Here is an 18296-nt window from a genome sequence, read left to right as displayed (position 1 = left end):
CTCCAGGATATGGTGTTACCGTGGTTACCACTGGCCTGGCCTTGGAATGACCGATTCACAGAAGGGTTCAAGACCCACCGAGGCCACTCGAGAATTTTGAAACTGGCTGGAAAAAAAAAAGGCTTGGAAATAGGTGGCTGTGACGCTTTCAGATTGTGGTTAGGAAGCCCAACTGGTTGAGGAACGTCCTTATGGATAAGGATCTGCTGCCCTTACCTGACCCGGGCCAATGTGTGACTCCAGCCTCCACACCAACGTGGTTGACTCTTAATGGGCTGTGCCCAGGAGCAGTTAAGACACTCAGTGGCTCATAAGGTAGCCAACCACCTACCCAGGGTAACTAGAGGACAGGCAATACATCTTTGACAGCCCCTCCCAAATCCTTGGCCTCCATGATAGGACTATGGGGGAGGGTGAGGCAGAGTGGGACCAACAAGATAGCTCTTTCAAAGAGCAGGCACAGTGGAGCAAATGGCCTCTGTGCTTTGTAAGATATATCGTTTCACAGGGTGTGGGCCCCGCTGTCTAGGCCAGCATTTATTGCCCATCCCTAACCGTCCTCGAGAAGGTGGCGGTGAGCTGCCTTCTTGAACCGCTGCAGTCCACGTGGTGTAGGTACACCCACAGTGCTGTTAGAGAGGGAGTTCCAGGATTTTGACCCAGCGACAGTGAAGGGACGGCCAATATATTCCCAAGTCAGGGTGGCAAGTAGCTTGGAGGGGAACTTGTAGGAGGTGGCATTCCCACATGTCTGCCGCCCTTGTCCTTCTAGGTGATAGAGGTTGTGGGTTTGGAATGTGCTGTCTAAGGAGCCTTGGTGAGTTTCTGCAGTGCATCTTGTAGATGGTGCACACTGCTGCTACTGTGCATCAATGGTGGGCGGAGTGAATGGTGGTGGATTGGGTGCAAAAAAGTTGGCTGTTTTGTCCTGGATGGCATTAAGCTTCTTGAATGTTGCTGGAGACACACCCATCCAGGCAAGTGGACGGCATTCCATCACGCTCTTGACTTGTGCCTTGTAGATGGTGGACAAGCTTTGGGGAGTCAGGAGGTGAGTTACTCACCGCAGGATTCCTATCCTCTGACCTGTTCTTGTAGCCACAGTATTTATATGGTTGGTCCAGTTCAGTTTCTGGTCAATGGTAACCCCCAGGCTGTTGAAAGTGGGGATTCAGTGATGGTAATGCCATTGAAATGTCAAGGGTTGATGGTTAGATTCTCCCCTGTTGGAGATGGTCATTGCTTGGCACTTGTGTGGCGTGAATGTTACTTGCCACTTGTCAGCCCAAGCCTGGATATTGTCCAGGTCTTGCTGCATTTGGACATGGACTGCTTCAGTATCTGAGGTGTCGCAAATGATGCTGAACATTGTGCAGTCATCAGCAAACATCCCCACTTCTGACCTCATGATGGAAGGAAGGTCATTGATGAAGCAGCTAAGATGGTTGGGCCTAGGACACTACCCTGAGGAACTCCTGCAGCAATGTCCTGGAACTGAGACGATTAACTTCTAACAATCACAACTATCTTCCTTTGTGCTAGGTTTGACTCATCCAGCAGAGAGTTTTCCCTCCGATTCCCATTGACTCCATCTTTGCTAGGGCCCCTTGATGCCACACTCAGTCAAATGCTGCCTTGATGTCAAGGGCAGTCACTCTCATCACCTCCGGAGTTCAGCTCTTCTGTCCATGTTTGAACCAAGGCTTTAAAGGGGTCAGAAGTGGAGTGACCTTGGTGGAACCCAAACTGAACATCAGTGAACAGGTCGAACAGGTTATTCCTAAGCAAATGCTGCTTGACAGCACTGTTGATGACCCCTTCCATTGCTTCATTGATGATGGGGTGGTAATTGGCCAGGTTGAATTTGTCCTGCTTGTGTACAGGACATACCGGAGCAATTTTCCACATGCCAGGTTGACATCAGTGTTGTACAGACACATGACCAGAGAGTCAAGAGCATAATCTAGGGCTGGACAGAGACCTGTGTAGAAGCCAGTATGGAGTTAGCTCCTAGCTTGTGCTATACCCTGTATATAAGTACCTAGTTATGCATTACCAATAAACACGATGGTTAACTGTACAAGATTCAGAACATCTTCTTGAGGCCAACTAAGCAGCATCTTACAAAGGAGACAGTTGGCGATTCTCCATACCTAGCATCGTCAGGTTGGTGGCGGCCTCCTGGTTGCCATCAGGATACGTGGCGAACTCACAGCTGTACACCCCCTCGTCTGCCATCTCCAGGCGCTCGATGACCAACGTGGCATCCCTATCGCTGGGCTGACGAAAGTGAATGCGTCCCCCAGTATCAGTGGGGTAATTGGTGCCTAGCTCAGGATTGTACACTGCCAGGTTGATCTTGGCAGTAGAGGGGTCCTTCACCCAGGTGATCTGTGTGACTTGGAGGGAATTATCAGGGTCAATAATCTGGCATCGGAGGACTGCCTGATGGCCCACATATCCAAGAACGTTGCGTTCCACCTTCACGTTTTGGGCATCAGAAACTGTAGGAAGGAAGGAGAGACAGTAGGGGGAAAAAGAGAAAGTTAGCATAAACTTAACCAATTGCACTATTATAAATAGTAGTTTGGTAGCATAGAACTCAACTGTTGCTGAAAAAAGACACATTGAAGCTTTTCATCTTGCACTCATCAGGACGCATCACGAGAATACCAACACCAGGGAAAAAACAACAATTTATACTGTATGTGAAGAGAGTGCTGATTGGATGATGGCAAGTGGACTCTGGTAGAGGGTAGAGGCATTGCACGAGAGAATGCACCAGTCACGGTGACTGACAGTTAACTGCCAAGCATGATTTGAAATTTAAACCAGGCAGCTTGACCCTGATTGGTCAAGGCATTGCCCCGAGGAATGAGTCAGCGAATGGCTGTCACTTATTTTGTTTAGCTGAAACAGAACATGTACACATAATGTTCTTTTTGTCTACAAAGAGCAGGGCCCTGTGTAGCTTCCAGTACACGCAAATGCACCACACTGAGCCTGACTTACAATCTTAAATTGGTTGATAGTGTAGTTCTTAGCACACTGAGGATTATTTAGCAAGCATCATCTAATTGCAGAATCACATCTAATGTTTGGACACTGTTTTGAGCTTTGCAAGCTCGGGCTGGTTGGGTATAGTCTGTACCCTGTCCAATGCAAACAACAGCTGGGACATGCTGTTTGATACGATCCACCAGTCCTTGGGATATACGACCTATATACCTAGCATCACAATGGCACTGAAATTCATAAACCACCTTACTCATTTGTGTGATAGGCAGAATGCCTTTTTGGCTTGATGGCAGTTCCTGTTAGTAGTGAATACCACTCGTGTTGCTTCTACATCTAGCTTCACCTTGAAGTCAGCTGTTTCACATGTTTCACACTGCTACAATGCAGTAGCAACATGAGTGGTACATGTCCTGTTTCAGCTAAACAAAATAAATGACAGCCATTCACTGATTCATTCCTCAGGGCAATGCCTTGACCAATCAGGGTCAAGCTGCCTGGTTTAAATTTCAAACCATGCTTGGCAGTTAACTGTCAGTCACCATCACTGGTGCAACGCCTCTACCAATCAGCACTCGCTTCATAAACAGTATAAATTGTTGTTTTTCCTTTGGCATTGGTACTCTTGTGTTGCGTCCTGATGAGTGCAAGACGAAAAACTTCGGCATGACTTTTTTTTTTCCAGCAATATCATCGTACACAATTAGGAACAGGGAAAGGGCATTCAGCCCTTCTGGCCTATTCCGCCATTCAATTAGGTCATACCTGATCAGCACCTCAATCTCATTCACCCGCCTTAGCTCTATTATTCCGGAATACTCCCTTCCAAAACAAGTTTATCAATTGCAGCTTTGAAATTTTCAAATCAATTTTCAGCCTCAGCCTTTTTTTTTTTGAAATGGGTTTAGGGGGGAGGCAGAGCAGAGAACAGATTTCCACTTGCCTTTGGGTGAAGTAGTGCTTCCTGGCATCATCCCTGAAAATCTCTGGCTCGAATTTAGGGTTTTGCCCATTTTTCTAGACTGCCCCCCCACCCCACCCCCCCCACCCCCCACCGAGGAAATAGTTTCTCTCCATCGACCCTGCTGAATCCTTCAATGATTTTCAATACCTCAATGACCCCATAATCTTCTATGCCCAGGAGAGTACAAGCTCTGCGTGAGTCAAAGGACTATTGGTTGAAGTGTGGACACTGGTTCAATGTGGGAATCGCAGCCAATTCATTCACAGTAAGCTCCTACAAACAACGATGCAATAACGACCTGCTCAATCTGTTTTTGTGATGTTCACCGGCCAAATCCCTCCTATTCTTCTTCCAAATTGCAGCCACGGGTACTCTTAAATCTAAGGGGGGCAGACAGGGCCTCGATTTAATGCCTCATCTGAAAGATGCCACTGCCCCCACCCGACATCGCAGCGCCACAGCGATATCGACCCCCCCCCGACAGCGCAGTGCCACCCACAGCACCGAACCTCCAAGAGCATGTCAACAACCACCACCCCCACAGCACCGAACCTCCAAGAGCATGTCAAACCCCCTCCACAGCACCGAACCTCCAAGAGCATGTCAACAACCACCACCCCCACAGCACCGAACCTCCAAGAGCATGTCAAACTCCCCCCCACAGCACCGAACCTCCAAGAGCATGTCAACAATCCCCCCCACCCCTCCACAGCACCAAACCTCCAAGAGCATGTCAACAACCCCCCCCACAGCACCGAACCTCCAAGAGCATGTCAAACCCCCGCCCCCCCACAGCACCAAACCTCCAAGAGCATGTCAACACCCGCCCCCCCCAAACAGCCCGGAACCTCCAAGAGCATGTCAAACCCCACCCCCCACAGCACCAAACCTCCAAGAGCATGTCAACAACCCCCCCCACAGCCCGGAACCTGACAGTACAGCAGTCCCCCACCCCGCTGACAGCAGAGTGTGGGGGGGTGGTGGGGAAGGGCCTCGGAGCTCAACAAAAAAAAAAGTGGAGGGAACATTAAGTGGAGCATTCGGTGACTGCAGTGAACGTCCTCAAGCAATCGATACGTGACTCTGTTCTCTCTCTCTCTCTAGTGCACCGAGAGCATTTAAAAATAAACTTGCTGTGGCAGGGCCGGAACAGCCTCAGCCCAAATGCCACGGTTCAAGTGACCAGTTCCCATGGCAATGGGAGTATCTGTATATAAAAAAAATGCAGCCCTGACTGAAAGGCTGGCCAATTAAAGCTTCTACTTAACCCGAAGCTAGGCAGCAGAATACAGATACCCTTTGATGGGGCTTCGTCTAGATTGGCCAAGTAATCAAGCCTTGAGAGAGAGAGACAGAGAGAGAGAGACAGAGAGAGAGAGAGACAGAGAGAGAGAGAGACAGAGAGAGAGAGAGACAGAGAGAGAGAGAGAGACAGAGAGAGAGAGAGACAGAGAGAGAGAGAGACAGAGAGAGAGAGAGACAGAGAGAGAGAGAGAGACAGAGAGAGACAGAGAGAGAGAGAGAGACAGAGAGAGAGAGACAGAGAGAGAGAGACAGAGAGAGAGAGAGACAGAGACAGAGAGAGACAGAGACAGAGAGAGACAGAGAGAGAGAGACAGAGAGAGAGAGAGACAGAGAGAGAGAGAGACAGAGAGAGAGAGAGACAGAGAGAGAGAGAGACAGAGAGAGAGAGAGAGCAGAAAGGAGAGAGAAAGCAGGGGATGTGTTGTTGGGGGTGGCGGGGGGGGAGAGAGGGGATGCTTGGCTTGTTGCCCTTTGCTTGTGTTGTCTTCTGGCTGGGTGAGGGTTTCTCTTACTCAGTGAATATGTCACCATCAGGTTTTGACTAAAACTATTTGGTTACAGCTATTTACATTTCATGGCAAATGCACTGTTCTGTGGACACAGACCACTCTGTGTCCTGCTCCCCTGGAGTGTCTCTCGATCATCTGACCCTGATGTCATGCTTACATCATTGTCTGAGTAACATGGCCATTAACCCTTTACTCTACGGAGGTGGGAAAAAGGGACACACAATCTCCCCTCTGCTTCTATTATGTACTTTCCCAAGAGGCCATCTCCATCCCCTCTGCTCGCTATCCCATTGCAACCCAGTTTCTTCCTCACAGTCCATTGCTCACCCTTCCATCCATCTCTCCCAGTCCATTTGTCCTCATTCCTTTCATTCCCCTCCTGCCCAATCTCCTAGCGATAGTGACCATCAAAACATGGTTGGGGATTTCGGAGTCGCAAGGAAGGGTGGCTAGTTGAGTCTAACTCCACCCCCATGACAAGGGCCAGGGCATCTCAGAGTCACTTGGGAGTTGCAGCCATGGTGAGTGGGTCACTGCAACCCATCCCCCTCCCCCACACCACATCCAAGCCCCTCTTCCTTCCATCTCCAGGCCTTAGACCCTCTCCCAACTCCCTGGGATCCTCTCTGGCATTTGGGCTTGGACACCATCAGGAACCAGCATGGGCAGACCAGGAAAGAGCAGACAGTACCGCCAGTTACCAGCATTCACCATCACGGGCACCGGCTGCTCCAGGGATCCTCAGAGCCACAACCCAGTGGGTTTGACCACTCTTCCATTGGCACTGGAAAGAGCGGCGATTAAGAGCTCACCTAATCGCACTCCACCTCACTAACCATCACCGCAATCCCTCAAATCATTCCCTGTCCTAGGATGAGTTTGAGTTCATTAAAGGACATGCGCGCGTTTTAATTCATCCTTCAGGATACGGGCATCACTGGCAAGGCCAGCATTTATTAGCCGCCCCTTCTTGATGACCGAGAAATAAGCTTAATCCAGAGTGTCTGACTGGGCATTTGTTCAAAGCTACGGTCAAGCACATTGGTGTGGGGTCTCACCACATAGAGGCTCAAACTGGGAAAGAGGGCAAAGCTTCCTCCCTTAAAGAGGATATTACTGAAATGGCTGTTTTTTTCTTATTTTTAGAAAAAGACAAATCAGACAGATTCATGAATACTTTTTGCTGATATCAGCTTTCTCAGGTTCCTGGATTTGTTTGCAAACTCGATTCACATTTTCAAATTGGTGGGATTTGAATGCATGTTCTCTGGGGTTTTATGTCCCAGGCATCTGGAGCAATAGTCTAGTAGCACAACCAATACACTCAGGTACCCCAGAATAACATTGATCGATTGCTGGGGTAGTAATGAGAGCACAGAGAGCGGGAACAGCTGCAGCTTCAACTCTGTGGCACCAATTTCACATTAAGTCATGTACTTCCTTCCCGTCTGACACTCGAACCTCGCTTCCCAACAAACTTTAGGCCCTTTATAGGAGGGAGGTGGTGGCGTAATCCACAGGCCCAGGCTAACCCTGTGGGGACAGCAGCTGGTGGAATTTGAATTCAATTAATGAAATCTGCAATCGAGGGCACTCATCTCAATATCAGTGACGGTGAAAGCATCACGAAAATAGGGAAGGAAATCTGTCGCCCTTCCCTGGTCTGGCCTACGTGCTACTCCCGACCCACAGCGATGTGGTTGATTCTTAACTGCCTTCTGAAATGGCCTAGCAAGCCGCTCAGTTCAAGGGCAATTAGGAATGGGCAACAAATGGCCCTCTTGCGAGCGACGTCCACATCCCAAAGAATAAAAAGAGACAAGAGACTAGCCAAATTGGAAATTCTTCCCTCTGGGCTCCGAATGTTTGCCCTGCCCCCTCCAACCTGCAACCAGGATTGGATCAGAGTTTACCTGACCGGATGGTCAATGGTGACACTCGCTGTGACTCCACATTGACCCATTTTCAGGAACCTCTGACTCTTTGCTATTTACATAGTTGGTGCAGAAAGTTTCAGGATTTTTCACTCAGACACATGGGGCTCGTTTAAGTTCTACACCTAAGCCCCCTCAATACCGGAGCTGTGAGCATCAGCCTGGATCACGGGCTCAAACTCTCGACCTTCGGACTTGGAGGCAAGAGGAGGAGCGAGAAAAACACAGAAAAGGGAGCGAGTGTGAGAGGGAGCACGTTACCCACCGAGTGATTTGGCTTCGGTGTATTTTCCCTCAATTTCTAATCCGCACCCACGTTCTCAGGATATTTTTTTTCTAATTCATTGGAGGTGGACATCGCTGGCTAGACCAGCATTTATTGCCCATCCCTAATTGCCCTTGTTCAGAGGGCCTTTTTAAGAGTCAACCGCATTGCTGTGGGTCTGGAGTCACATGTAGGCCAGACCAGGTAAGGACGGCAGATTTCCCTCTCTAAAAGGAGATCAGTGAACCAGATGAGTTTTTGCAACAATCGATAATGGTTTCTAGGTCATCACTCGATTTTTTAAATATATATTTAATTCAAACGTCACGATCTGCCGTGCTGGATTCAAAGCCCCAAAGCATTATCCTGGGTCTCTGGATTACTAGTCCAGTGACAATACCACTGCGCCAGCACCTCCCCTGGTAGTCTGTAGGGATCTGGTAAAGGACTAATACGATAGCTGGCCTGACCAGAGATTATTGGCATTGCCACTCAGTTGTGGGCAGCAGTAGAGGGAACAGGAAGTTAACCACGATGTCAGTCACAAGCCACAAAAATATTTCCACCCAGCACTCCACTCCCAAGAAGGCTCTCACACCGGAGGCCATTTCTTGCCACTGGTTTTCAGAAAGCCCCGGGTGGTTGCCGCCAATGATGAACTCATGGTGGGGGAGGGGTTGGGGCCTCAGTACAGGGCGACGAGGCAGCTCTTCCCCGAGGAGTGTCCAAAACCCTGAGAATACCCCCTCAGCGAGAGCTAGGGAGAATCGGACATTGTCACCGAATTCCAGGCTCCCCTCCCCCGCCACCAGCCATGGTCTCCACCTTCCTCCCTGCCAGCCCCAAGTACCCAGAGTATCTGAAATGAACTTGAATATACTCAACGACTGAGTGTCCACGGCTCACTGGGGGAGAGAATTCCAAAGATTCACAACCCTCGGGAGTGAAGAAATTTCTCCTCATCCCAGTCCAGAATGGTCGACCCTTTATCCTGAGACTGTGATCCCCGAGTTCTAGACTCTGCCCGCATTGGGGAAGGGAATATAAAATTCTGACAGGGCTGGAAGAATACTATGTTTAATGAGATCACCACACAAGTCTTATAAATTCAAGAATCTGCCCACTCAACTTGTTTCTCAAGCCCCAAACAATAAAGGAAGAAAGCTGTTGAAATCAATGCCATAACTGCAACTGTCACAGGATGTGTGTTTGTGTGTCGTGCTCTCTCTCTCTCTCAATCTCTCTCGTGTCCCCTCCCCCCACAAGCACTCTCACTGTTTCCTTAACTTTGCTGGGGGTTGGGAAGGAACTGGAGACGATTCACTCTCTGGAATTCCAAAGCAGTGACAGTATGAATGGAGACTGGTATTTTCTCCAAGGAATGCAAAGCAACAAAAGATTCCAACCAACTGACTCCTCATAAAAGGGGCAAGTTGCGGGGCACCTGGACTGTGTCAAAAACTGGCTTTTACGGAGTGTCTTTGGTAAGGCACTACACAGGAGTGATTATCAGTCAGAAATCTGACACCGAGCCATACAAGGAGAGATCAGGGCAGATGGCCAAAAGCTCAAAAAGATAGTTGTTTAAAAGGAACCTCTCAGAAAGGGGAGGGAGGGAGGGAGAGACACACACAGGTTTAGGGAGGGAACTCTCGAGCTTAGGGCCCCAGGCAGCTGAAGGCACGGCCGCCAATGATGGAGCGATGGGAATCAGGGATGTGCAAGATGGAGGAGCGCAGAGATATGAGGGCTGTAGGAGGGGCTTACACAGAGATAGGGAGGGTCATAGGGGCTGGATGAGGAGGTTACACAGAGATAGGGAGGGCTGTAGGGGCTTACACAGAGATAGGGAGGGAGGGTTGTAGGGGTTGGATGAGAAGGCTACACAGAGATGGAGGGTCGTATGGGCTGGAGGAGGTTAAAGAGATAGGGAGGGTCGTAGGGGCTGGAGGAGGTTACAGAGATAGGGGGGGTTGTAGGGGCTGGAGGAGGATATAAAGGTAAGGGATTTAGAAGCCAAGATGAAATTGAGAAATTGAGGCATTGCCAGACTAGGGGGTTGATGTAGGTCAGTGAGCCCGGTATGATGTGATGAATGAGCAGAACCTGGTCTGAGTTAGGATATGGGGTAGCAGAGATTTGGATGGGTTCAAGTTTACAGAGACTAAGATGAGGCGCCAGTGCAGAGTGTTAGGGCATTGTAGACACAAGGTGTCTATGAGTGTGTTTAATTATCTTAAATTCATCTGTTGTTAGTCACCGACTAGTGAAAATATCCCCTACTTAACCAGCACTTATCAATTCTGGCCACCCTCATCAGGTCATCTCTTCATTACAACACGCCAGGAAGAGATCTCCAGCTTCTTGTCCCAATCCTCATTACTGACATCCCTTAGGTGAAGGGGTTGATTCTGACAAAAGCTCTCGCGCACTGTCGTCTCGCATGGACATCTTCTCAAAAGCAAAAACACCCAAAGATGATACAGAATATCGTTACCTCACTGTAACCTGACCAACAATTGTTATTATTATCCAACTGCATCACGCCCAATTCTCAGCCGATTTAAAGCCCCATTATATTTGAAGATAATCTGTTTCTCAATTTTCCTTTAACACATAGCCTGACAGTTTTGCAATCTCCAGTGAAAATAAACACCACTTTTAACCTTGGAGACTGGTTGGGTGAGTGCAGAGTCAGATCCAAAAATATTATTTTAGGGGGAACACGCTTGCTTATTATTTCACAGGCTGGCTAGCTCAAGACTGAGAAGTAGGGACAACAGGGGAGAGGGGGGAGACACACACAGGGCGAGGGCAAGGGCGATCCTTGTGCTCAAGACACTCACTGCACGTCTACCAGCGCCGATGCATGGACAACTAGAGATGAGCGATGAATGCCACCCTTCAGCAGTAAGAACAGCCACCTCCATCCAACATATGAACCCCTTGGCTTTGATACAGTCACTCCAAGGAAGATCCGCGAGTAATTAGCCGTAACCCACACAGGGCCATAGGCACCTCTCTCTGCTGACTGAGACATGTGGTTGTAACTTGAGGAGTGCCACTCCTCATCAAGTGTTGGGCAAGGTCAGGAAGCAGGGCTCCATGAGCTACCACAGCTGGTACAGGGACAGAACCCACATTGTTGGCATCATTCTGCACCACAACCAACTGAGCTAACCAACACCCCCCAACCCCCACAGAAAATTCTGCAGTAGCTGCACCCCAGAGCCAATTATTTGTCCGGTTTTGCAGCTAGCACAATGACGTGGATGAGCTGCGGCTTGGTAAATCCTTTCTGCAGGTATTCACAAAGAATCCATACAGTAAGCTCATCTTGGGGAATACACGGCTACACAGGTATTGATGGGGGAGGGGGGCGAGATTTTAACGCCTTCCAGCCAGCAGACACGGTGCAGTACAGCCGCAGGTTTAAGCCGAGTGTCCTTCTCCTCTGTCAATCGTTCCTTGTAACATACCTCGTAGCTATCTTAACATCGGGTGCAGCTTGGTACCGGATTAATGCTCCTGTGAAGAGCCTTGGGAGGTTTTCCTGAGTTCGAGGCACTATATAAACGCAGATTGTTGTTGTTGCAGAGATAAAAAAAGGTCAGAAGTCAGGCCCAGAGTTACTTCATCCAAACTTGTCCAGCCCCATGTGTGCACAGCTTCAACCTGACCATCCTCCCATTAACAGTTTTTAATCTTAGAGCCAGGTGCCTAATGGTCATAGAATCACAGCCCAGGAAGAGGCCATTTGGCTTTTGGGCTGAATAGCCTCTTTCTGTACAGGAAGCCCTTTCGTAATATTATGATCACTCTTCCTCAGCTGCCAGCACTGCTTTCTTTTGATAAAAGCAAAAAACTGCAGATGCTGGAAATCCAAAACAAAAATCTTTTCTATTTTTACTTAGTTCTGTTGAAGAGTCATACGGACTCGAAACGTTAACCGTTTTCCTGTCCGCAGATGCGGTCAGACCTGCTGAGTTTTTCCAGGTATTTTTATTCTGCTTTCTTTTGAACCGGGGCCGGAAACGCTCAGCAGTTATATCAGGACAGGATTTAGCAATTGTCTAATTTGACTACACTCCAATCCGAGATATGGCCCCTCCAAAAAAAAAAAGGACCAACACTCTCACTGCACAAAACCACCAGGCCCAGTCACATTTCTGTGGTTCGAGGTCAGTCTGACCTCTCGCTACAAAGGTGACTGATGTTGGCTCGCTTAGGACGACACTTGCCTGATCAGGCTGCGTCAAGAGGAGCCTCTGACTTACCACAGACCTGCCCCTCCATCAGTTTTGCCAAGAGCAACCCGGAGCTACACACAGAACAGTAGGATCCCAGATTCAAAACCTTGCCCATGTGCACTTAATTGATCCCTAACTCAGTGACAGGAGCTCCAACACTGTAGGGGGTCAAGGGTAGAGAGAGAGGAAGGAGGCAGTAGAGGAAGGAGAAAGGAAAAAAAGAGGTGGGGGGGGGGGGTGGGGGGGAGAAGTCAGCCAGACTTCTGTTAAAATTCTGAAATGGGACAAACCGCACCCCCTCCCATCTACCAATCAAAGCAAATCGTGACCTGTGAACAGGATTAAATTGGGTGCGGTGTTTATAAGGTGCAATATCATCTCATTAACATACAATCGATAATATATCTATCGCACATCCCTCCCCCAACCTCGCTCTCATCAGACATGCTGTTCCCTGGGATGTGAGGCCTTTGACCCTGGTAAGGAGCACACGGAAACCGGGGTCATGTTAAATGGAGTTGGAACTGCCTAAATAATACACAAAACCAGTACAACATTGGCCGAGGGATCCTCACCAAGTCCTTATCACTCTATTAGCCATCACCGGTGAAATTAAACTAAGGCGTCAGGCCCATTCTCTCAGCTGGACGTGAAATATCTCGATACCATTCGGAAAGAACAGGGCAACATCTCCCCACTGTCCTGGAGCCCAATATTTATCCCTCAACCAACATCACTAACAAAAAATCTGATTTTTGGGAGCTGGCTGCAGGCAAATTGGTTGCCACGTTTCCTACATTGCATCAGTGGTGACGTTTCACTGGCTGCAAAGCCCTTCGGGACATTCCGGGCTGGAGCAAGGCGCTACGTAAACGGAAGCCCGCCCATCTTTTCTGGAGCCACGTGACAGAGCCCATTTCATTACATCATTTTAAAACCCCCAACCCCACCATTTAACCCTTCCTCAACCCGAATCCAGTGCCCTGACCTTAACCATCTCGACTTTTGTTCAACAAAACGACTGAAGGATACGGGCTAATGGAGCCAAGTTGCAGGTCATCCACAGCCTGACTGAACAGGCCCGCGGGCCTGTTCCCTATCCCTACCTCACAACTTGTTATAGTTGCATTCCGAAAAGCTATTTGTTCATGGGAGGCATCACCGCCCAGCCCAAGCCACACTCCTGTCAAACTTTTCAGAGTTATAGCTTGCACTCCACTACCCACCTGCATCCCCCCCCCCCCACCAATCAGCACCCCCCCAATCAGCACCCCCCCACCCAATTTCCATCACTCCACCATTAGCCTTCAGCTGTCTGGGGCCCCAAGCTCTGGAATTCCCTGCCTAAATCTCTCCGTCTCTCTCTCTCTCTCTCTCTTTCTCTCTTTCTCCTCCTTTAAGATGCTCCTTAAAACCTCTCTATCTAAGCTTTAGGTTACCTGTTCTAATAATTGGTTCACATCAAATTTTGTTCGAAAGAAGCAGGTTTTGTTATGTGAATGGTGCTATACAAATGCAGTGTGCTGTAACAACATTTGCAGCTGATTTTGGAGTGTGTGGTTTCTGTAAACTATCAAATAAGCATCAATAACCATCTAACTTTCATTTCTTAGATGCCTTTCCGCTTCGACCAGCGTTTTGTTTCTTCTGCTGTAAACACCGTGTGGTCACATTCAGGCATCCCTAACCACAGTCCATCAGCTTCTGACAGGTGGGAGTTGCCAGCAGCGGGCTGTGTGCGAGGCTCAATCAATGTTTAACTCTCAGGCCTGCCGTGGGTTACAGTCAGCAGGTTCAAAAAAACAGACTGTTCCACCAACCCATCACAATTATTGATTGCTATCTGTAGGAGCTGATGCTTCTCATTACACAGGCGTGCGCGCACACAGGCACACACACAGGCTAAGTAGTCAAGCTTTCCTCTGTCACCCCTCACGTCCACAGGTCTTGCCTGTAACTTAAAAGCTACACAGGAGCAGGAGGAGGGCCCTTCAGTCAGTCAGTGAGATCTGATTTGTATCTTAGCCCCATCTATGTACCTTGCCTCCAGAACCCTTAAGCCCTTCACCCAACAAAAATCCAACTCCTCCCCAGCCAGATGAATTGGTTTCTCTATCGGCCGTATCGAATCCTTTAATCATCTTAAGCACATTAATTAGATCACCCCTTGCCCTTCTATATTCGAGTGAACATGACTAGCCTGTGCAACCGGCCCTTGTAATTTAACTTCTTTAGCCCCACCTTGTATCGTTCTGGTCAATCTGTGTTGCATTCCCTCCAAGGCCAATACCTCCTTTCTGGAGGTGCAGTGCCCAGGCCAGAACGCAGTTACCCCAGACGTGTATCTAACCAAAGCTCTGTACGCAATAATGATCGCCCAGCTTCTCAAGCTACTCCCATCTTCCCTTCCATTGTTCTCAGTTAGTGGGATCATCCAGTCTGGGCCTTCTACAGTGCTGCAAGATAGGTAGTGAAAATATAAAATGATACAGCAAAGGAAGCGATTTGGCCCATCGTGCCTGGGTCAGCCCTTGAAAAGGGTTATCCCCAGTTACTCCCAGATTTTCTCCAACTATTTATCCAATTCCCCTTTTGAAAGTCCCTGTCGAATCTGCCTCCACCGCCCTTTTCAGACAGCGCCTTCCAGATCACAACAGCTCGCGTGAAAAACACACATCTCCCCAGCTCCCCCACTTTTACTAATTGTTTGAAATCTTTGTCCTCATGGTTACCAGTCGAAACAATTTCTCCCCAACCACTCTGCCAACTTTACAAAAAAAAAATCTCTTTTTAAAATCTCCCCCTTATCCTTCTCTGCTCCACGGAGAACAATCCCGGCTTCTCCAGTCTCTCCACACGAACTGAAGTCCCTTGTCTCATTCTGGGAAATCTCCTCCTGCGCCCTTTCCCAGAATCAACATCCATGTCTGCACAACTGTGTGCTGCCCTAGTCCTCATATCACCAAATTAGGACACTGAAGCAGTGGCCAAAGTGCACGGAAGACTTAGGAACATTGAGAGAGTGCAATAGGAGAGGTCGAGCAGGTTGGAGTATTTTCTCTGGGAAAGGGAGGACAGAAGAGAGAGATTGAGATGTTTAAAAAAAGGGGGATGAAGAGATAGTTGTGGGAAACAGATTTACTAACATACCAAAGGAGGGACGTTGGCGGGGGGCGGTGGGGGAGGTGTGTGTAGGGGGGGGTGGATTTCCTTACACAGAGCGTGGTGAGAATGTGGAACTCACATAGAATGGCTGAAGCTGAAAGAATGAGTGCTGACACATTTAAGGGGAGGATTGACATGTACATGTGCAAATGCGGCGTGTACTTTTTCCTACACTGGAAGTGCAGCCACTGTTGCCGAGCGCTTTCTTTCAGCTGTGGAAATGTAACCCCTTCCGCAGATTCATCCGGGGGCAGAGTTGGGGGTGGGCAGTACGTCGCCATACAGGTTGAAGTGATAGGAGATGATTAGGGTGGTGGGGCGGAAATCGGAAAAGGGAGAAAAGAAAATGGAGGCCAAAATTGGACTTAAAGTGGAAAAGTCACCTTGTAACCAGGAAACATCAGAGTGGTCGCACAACCATTCATGCTCTATTCACCGTTGGGACGTGGGCAAGGCTGGCATATATTGTTCATCCTCCCCGACTGCCCCTTGAGAAGTCGGTGCGGAACTCCTTCCTTGAGCCACTGGTAGCAGACTTTGCCCATTCAGCAGGCAAGTTGAGAATTAACCACATTAATGTGGGTCTGGAGCACCACCAACCCCCCCCCCCCACCACCCCCCTCCACCCCCTGCCCAGGCCGGGTATGGATGCCCAGATTTCCTTCCCTAAAAAGGGGATAATTGGGTTTTTAAACAACAATTCAGCATCCTCATGGTCTTTTTTTTAAAAACTGAAACTAATGTTTTCCCTCCCCGCCACCCCCCCCCACCCCAAAATAATACTCAATTGCAATTCTCAAACTGTTCTGATGAGATTTAAGCCCTCTGGCTTATTAATCCAATAATAAAACTACAAAGCAAATCACTGTTAAATTGATTAGAACTGCACTCAAAAGACTTGCATCTCTATGGCGCCTCTTATGATCAAGAGTTTTCTTTTAAACAGCCAGTTCATTATCTCTGACGTGTGGCCATTGATGTCGGAAATGCGGCAGTCAATATGCACACATTAAGCTCTCACAAACAACACTGTGATAGTGGCCAGATCATCTGTTTTCAATGGTGTAGTGGAGTTAATTGAGGGATAAATATTGGCTGCAGGACTCCAGGGAGAACTCCCCACCCCACCCCCAATCCCCCACCCTTTTTCCAATGGTGGCTGTGGGATCTTTTACATCCAGGTGAGAGGGCAGAGGTTGGGGGGGAGGGGGATCCTCAGTTTAACACGAAGGATGGTACCTCCAGTACTAGCAGGAGCGTCAGCCAATTTGTACACAGCAAGCTCCCCATATGCAGCAATCTAACAATGGCTCCATGCAGCTGTTATTTTTGTATGTGGGTTGAAGGATAAATATCCACAGTGTGAAGAGTCAGCAAGTGAAAGAAGAAGTGTAAACTTTTTGATCCTTTATTAATATGGTCATATCGAGTAAGCAGGGGACTCCCTCCTCTCAATAGAAATTCCACACGCTTCATATGGGGGTGGGGGGTGCGGTGAAGTGGGGAGGGAGGGGATTCCCTCATTGATGGGGCAAACAGAAACATTCCCTCAGATAGCTGGGCCAGCATTTATTGCCCATCCCCAATTGCCCTCGAGAACTGAGTGGCTTGCTCGGCCATTTCAGAGGGCATTCAAGGGTCGACCGCATTGCTGTCGGCCTGGTGTTACATGTAGGCCAGACCAGGTGGGGACAGCAGATTTCTTTCCTTAAAGGGGCATTAGTGAACCAGATGGGTTTTTAAACAACAATTGACAATGGTTTCATGATCATTGCTAGACTTTTACTTTTTTATTGAATCCAAATTTCAACCGTGGTGGGATTCGAACCCGGGTCCCCAAAGCATAACCCCGGAGTACTAGTCCAGTGACACTAGCACTACGCTCCCGCCTCCCTTCCACTCGAGCATCAGATTGCAGACAGATCCATGGTGATTGATGTGAAAGTCAAGCACAGTCAAAAGGGTCCCGAGTTTTGTATAAAAGAGCTGCATTTCTATGTCACCTTTCAAGTCTCTTATGCATTTCACAGCCAATGACTTACTTTCCGTAAGAGTGCTCACCATTGTATTGCAGGAAACACAGCAGCCAATCTGCGCAGGGCAAGATCCCACAGACAACAATGTGATTTAAAAACGGGTTATCTGGTTGTTAAGTGACTTCAATTGACCAATAAATATTGGACACAGGACGTCAGAGAGAACTACCCCCCCACCACCCACCACCCACCACTCTTATTTAATCAAATAAAGATCCTGAGGGAATTTGGTAGGGTGGATGCTGGCAGAATGAGTCCAGAACTAAGGGCGTGGACGTGGCCAGCAAGGTCAGCATTATTTACCCAACCCTAACTGCCCCCGAGAAGGTGGTGGCGAGTCACCATGGCATCTGAGTAGCGAGGCCATTTTGGAGGGTATGTAGGACCCATTGCTGTGGGTCTGGGCTCACATGTAGGCCAGACTGGGTAAGGACGCCTGATAGGGTAGTGAACCAGATGGGTTTTTACAACAATCGATGATAGTTGTGCGGTCGCGAGACTGGCTTTCAATTCCAGATTTTATTAATTGAATTTTTTTTAATTCCACCAGCTACCGTGGTGGGATTTGAACCCATGTCCCCAGAGTGTTAGCCTGGGGCCTCTGAATTACAAATCCAATGACATTGCCACTACACCACCGTCTCCCCATATTGAGATACTAGGGGTCTCCCATTTAAGATGGGTGAGGGGAAATTTTTTTTCTCTCAGTGGGTCATTAGCCTGTGAAATCCTCTCCCCAGGACAGTAGTGGAGACTGGGTCATTGACTAGATTTGGGGTTGAGTTAGGCAGATTTTTGATCGACAAGGGAGTCCAGGGCTATGAGGGAGAGGCAGGAAAGTGGAGTTGAGGCC

General features: G+C 48.7%; 1 protein-coding gene across 2 annotated transcripts in view; it reads right to left on the bottom strand.

Annotated features, from left to right (window-relative positions):
* The window catches only part of LOC144671666 (nectin-2-like), a 64734-nt gene that overhangs the window by 41616 nt on the left and 4822 nt on the right, over window positions 1–18296 (bottom strand). For both annotated transcript variants that reach the window (XM_078533676.1, XM_078533675.1), the window contains exon 2: window positions 2154–2504. In XM_078533676.1, the coding sequence (XP_078389802.1) occupies window positions 2154–2504 (351 nt within the window). The remainder of the gene's footprint in view (window positions 1–2153; window positions 2505–18296) is intronic.

This window comes from Cetorhinus maximus, chromosome 33 (assembly GCF_964194155.1).
Source record: "Cetorhinus maximus chromosome 33, sCetMax3.hap1.1, whole genome shotgun sequence".
In the NCBI taxonomy this organism is placed as follows: domain Eukaryota; kingdom Metazoa; phylum Chordata; class Chondrichthyes; order Lamniformes; family Cetorhinidae; genus Cetorhinus; species Cetorhinus maximus.
Note: the sequence above shows the minus strand (reverse complement) of the source record. Positions and strands in the feature narration are given on the sequence as shown.